At 51.8% G+C, this 3613-nt stretch overlaps 1 protein-coding gene across 1 annotated transcript in view; it reads right to left on the bottom strand.

Annotated features, from left to right (window-relative positions):
- Window positions 1-1042, bottom strand: part of Ano7 (anoctamin 7) — a 27006-nt gene extending 25964 nt beyond the window's left edge. Inside the window, exon 1 of the mRNA XM_028755370.1 lies at window positions 935-1042. Coding sequence (XP_028611203.1) covers window positions 935-1042 — 108 coding nt within the window. The remainder of the gene's footprint in view (window positions 1-934) is intronic.
- Between the last annotated feature and the right edge of the window lie 2571 nt (window positions 1043-3613).

The raw sequence follows: 3613 nt of genomic DNA on the forward strand, positions 1-3613 counted from the left end.
TCCTCCTCCTCCTCCTATCCCTCCTTCTCCTCTTTCTTTTCCTCCTAGCAGGAGCGAGTCCCCATCATGAGCTGCTCTTTTGACAAATTGTTAGATGCAGAATGGACAAGAGACTGGTTACAAGCACCTTTCCATTTCCAGAAGAGAAAGTGTGGAGGTAGCAAAACACCCAGGGTGTGGCTGCCCTGTGCACCTGCTACCTGTCTTCCGGTCTTTACAGGCCTTTGGGTGCATCAGAACCCATGGGTCACTCACCCTGCGTTCCTCACATCCACAGAAAATATGCCATGTGGCCTCCCTTAGCCCAGGTGTCTGTCAGATCCTGGAGATGCCCCCCACCTCCCCACCCATGTCAGTTGCAGATTTCCATTCATTCTCATGATCATCTGGCCATCCCTCCTGTCCTTCCCCACACCTGACCCTGAATCCCCCACTCCCCTCCTGATCCCCTCTTTTACCCAGTTCCCTCCCTCATCTGCCCCTTATGACTATTTTATTTCCCCTGCTTAAGTGAGATTCCAGCATCCTCCCTATGCCTTCCTTCCTGTTTAGCTTTGGGTCTGTGGAGTGTAAATGGGTATTCTGTATTCCACGGCTAATATCACAGTGGTTCTGGCAGAGAGGGATCAAACCCTAGACCTTGGTCCTATCGTTGTCTTCTCTCCCTTCCCCTGAGCCTTCCCCTTCAAGTCTGAGGGAGGTGAATGGTGACTTGATTGTGTGTCAAGGAGACATCTGTCCCCTTGTCATCCAGAGCTGGGGGTGCATCTGGATGCAGTATCCACTTTTCAAGGGTTCTAAGACAGGGCAAGAGTATAGGTAAGTCCTGACTGGGATGGGAGACCTCCCAAATCACACAGCACACAGAAGCCTCATGGCTCAAAGGCCAGAGAGGAGGAGGAAGGGTGGGCACAACACCTAGGGTCAAGGATACCTCTGAGGCTTGGGCTGTGCTCCCATAGGAACACCCATTCCCTGCTTCGGGGGAGGCCATGTCCATCAGCACCACGCTGTCTTCTTCTCGAGCTTGCTTCCACAGCATCTCACTCCTGTACCACACCAAGGCCAGGGTAGCCAGAGGATGGAGTGGTTAGAGAGGACACCAATGAGAGCCAACCCTGACACTGTGGCAGAGCATGCAGCAAGCCTATTTTACAGGTGAGGAAGCCGGCTCATAACTAGCAAGGGCTCTGCTAGGGCCAGACAGTAATGTGGGCATGTGAGGATCCCCACATCCTGGCTCCAGGAAAGAGCCATCCATCCATCCATCCACCCACCCACCCACTCATGGACCCATCCACCCAACCACCCAAGTGTGGACCCCACTTGTCCCTGAGTGCTTTCACTCTGGGTAAGGCATACTATGAGGTTGCTACACAGACACTCCCCCCTTCTTCCTTTACCTATAGAGGAGGGCCATTTGAACCATGGAGGATAGACAGTGCCCTTTAAGGCCATCTGCCTTTGCCACAATTCTGGAGGACCTACTGCTAGGACCCAGGCTCTCCCAGCAAGCACAATCACTTAGAGAGTTTTATGGGGTTTCCATGCCAGCCTGTGACCTGTGGCTGTTGTTCTGATGGGCAGGAAAGGAATGGCATCGCTCTCATTCTAACCCCTTATTTTAGATAAATTGAGGCCTAGAATGGTAGCCATAAGCCCAAACCCAGCTTCTGCTAGGACTCAGCACTACAATGTGGGGACCCTGGGAGCCAGTGAGAACCACAGGGTGCCCTTGGACAAAGGCTGCAGACCTTATGTCATCTGATGGGTGGGACAGAGAAGACAAAGGAATCCCAACCAAAGCCCCCAGACACGATGTTATGAGCAGGTGTAACGCTGGGTCCTTAGGGCAGGGTGCACTATTCAAAGCCACACTGAACACTGTTCCTGCCTAGCTAGCACTTAGGGCAGACACTGTGCCAGGTAGACCTCTGGGGCCCAAGAGTAAGCCCCAACACTGCTGCTTGGCTTTCAGAGCATGGAGGCCCAGTGAGCTCCAGGTGCCTCAATTTTCTGGAGTTCACCCCCCTTCTGTCCTCCCCATGGCCCAAGCATCCAGGAACAGGACACCAGCCTACCTGCCAGAGTGGCTTCCAGAGGAGAACTCAGAGTTCACGGCCAGCCCATCAGCACAAAACTGGTTCCAGCAGGAGCAAAATCAGGGCCAGCAGCCCTGTCCCTAGGGCCCTGCCTGAGCTGTGGCAGCCACTCACCTGCCCTTGTCCCTCAGCACAGGGTAAAGGAGCTGGAAGCAGACAAGAGAGGTACTAAGTGCAGTTGGCCACCAGGGTGAGGTCTCAGATTGTGTCCCTGGACAGGATCTGCCTGTTTGAAAAGAGGGTGTGGGGCTCTGAGCAGCAAACACTCGGCCCACTTTTCCTTCACACACCCTACATGCAAATTCGAGGTGTCTCAGGCACCTTATTTGCTTAGAGATTCCAGTGGCAGCAGGCCTGTCTTCTATAAGAGAAGTCCAGGGAGATGGTGGTTACAGGGCTAGCCACAGGTGTGTCCCCTGTCATGTGTCCCTGTTTATGTGGGGGAGTAGTTTCATGGAGGAGAAAAGGGTGAGGGCTTTACCATTTCTGGTAGTGTGAGCTTAGATACTCTTGGGAGCACGCTGTCAGAAACACAAACAGTTGTGTTTTTCCACAATGTCACATTTTATTGACAAATTCACAAGATACAGCATTTTCAATGGCAGCAATTTGCCAGATACTCCTACAGTCCTTGGCAGTCCTGGCTGAGGTAAACACAGGTTATTTTATTCTAATCTTAATTATCCTCATGATACACTACATATCACATAGTAAATCTCTCTATATATGTTATACCTGTAAATTATGGAGTGGCTGTAAGGGGTTAAAGATGCAAGGAGTTTCAGAGTTTCCAACAGGCCTGAGAAGCCAAAGCTGGGAAACTCAGGGCCACGAGTCTCTGATAATGAGGTAAACAGGACTGGAGAAGCTGGAGAAACTGGCTGTGAGTCAGGATGCTGGGCTGGAAGTTTGAGAGTGAGGCAGCAGAGCTGGGTCCAGCTGCGTGCAGAGGCAAAAGGGCAAGACTGGGTCCAGACAAAGGATCGAGCCAAGTGACAACAGAGGCGGGAGATGGCATCCACCACCATGATGGCTGTATCAGCAGCACCCCAGACAACCAGAAGCCTCTGCGACAGTTGGTTCTTTGCCTTAGTCAGTCCTTGATGCATGCTGGGCAGTGAGGGGACAGGTCAGTGGGGACTGTCACCAACCAACTTCTCTATGGGGTTCACACATAGGAGTTCCATTCTTTCCTTGGCCTAGTGTGCTGTAAGTTCTTGGGCTTGACTTTGCTGATATGATACTAATATGCCCATATCCCCAACAGTCCCCACCCACCTGATCAGGTATAGAGTAGTACTCTTTCTGTTCCCAGGATGATCATTTAGTAGTCTGTGCCATGTGGATGGCATGGGACAGGTGGTATACCTTCCATAGAGTACAGAGCTGCTTGTCAATGGAATATCTCAGGGGTGATCAGTGTGAAAAACCACTGTTTTACACAACATGGAGTCACTTAGGGAAAGTACAGTCTGACCTCGACAGGCATTGCACCTTCTCAGGGCCTCCTG

The sequence above is a fragment of the Grammomys surdaster genome, unplaced genomic scaffold (assembly GCF_004785775.1).
Source record: "Grammomys surdaster isolate TR1022 unplaced genomic scaffold, NIH_TR_1.0 126059, whole genome shotgun sequence".
Classification (NCBI taxonomy): domain Eukaryota; kingdom Metazoa; phylum Chordata; class Mammalia; order Rodentia; family Muridae; genus Grammomys; species Grammomys surdaster.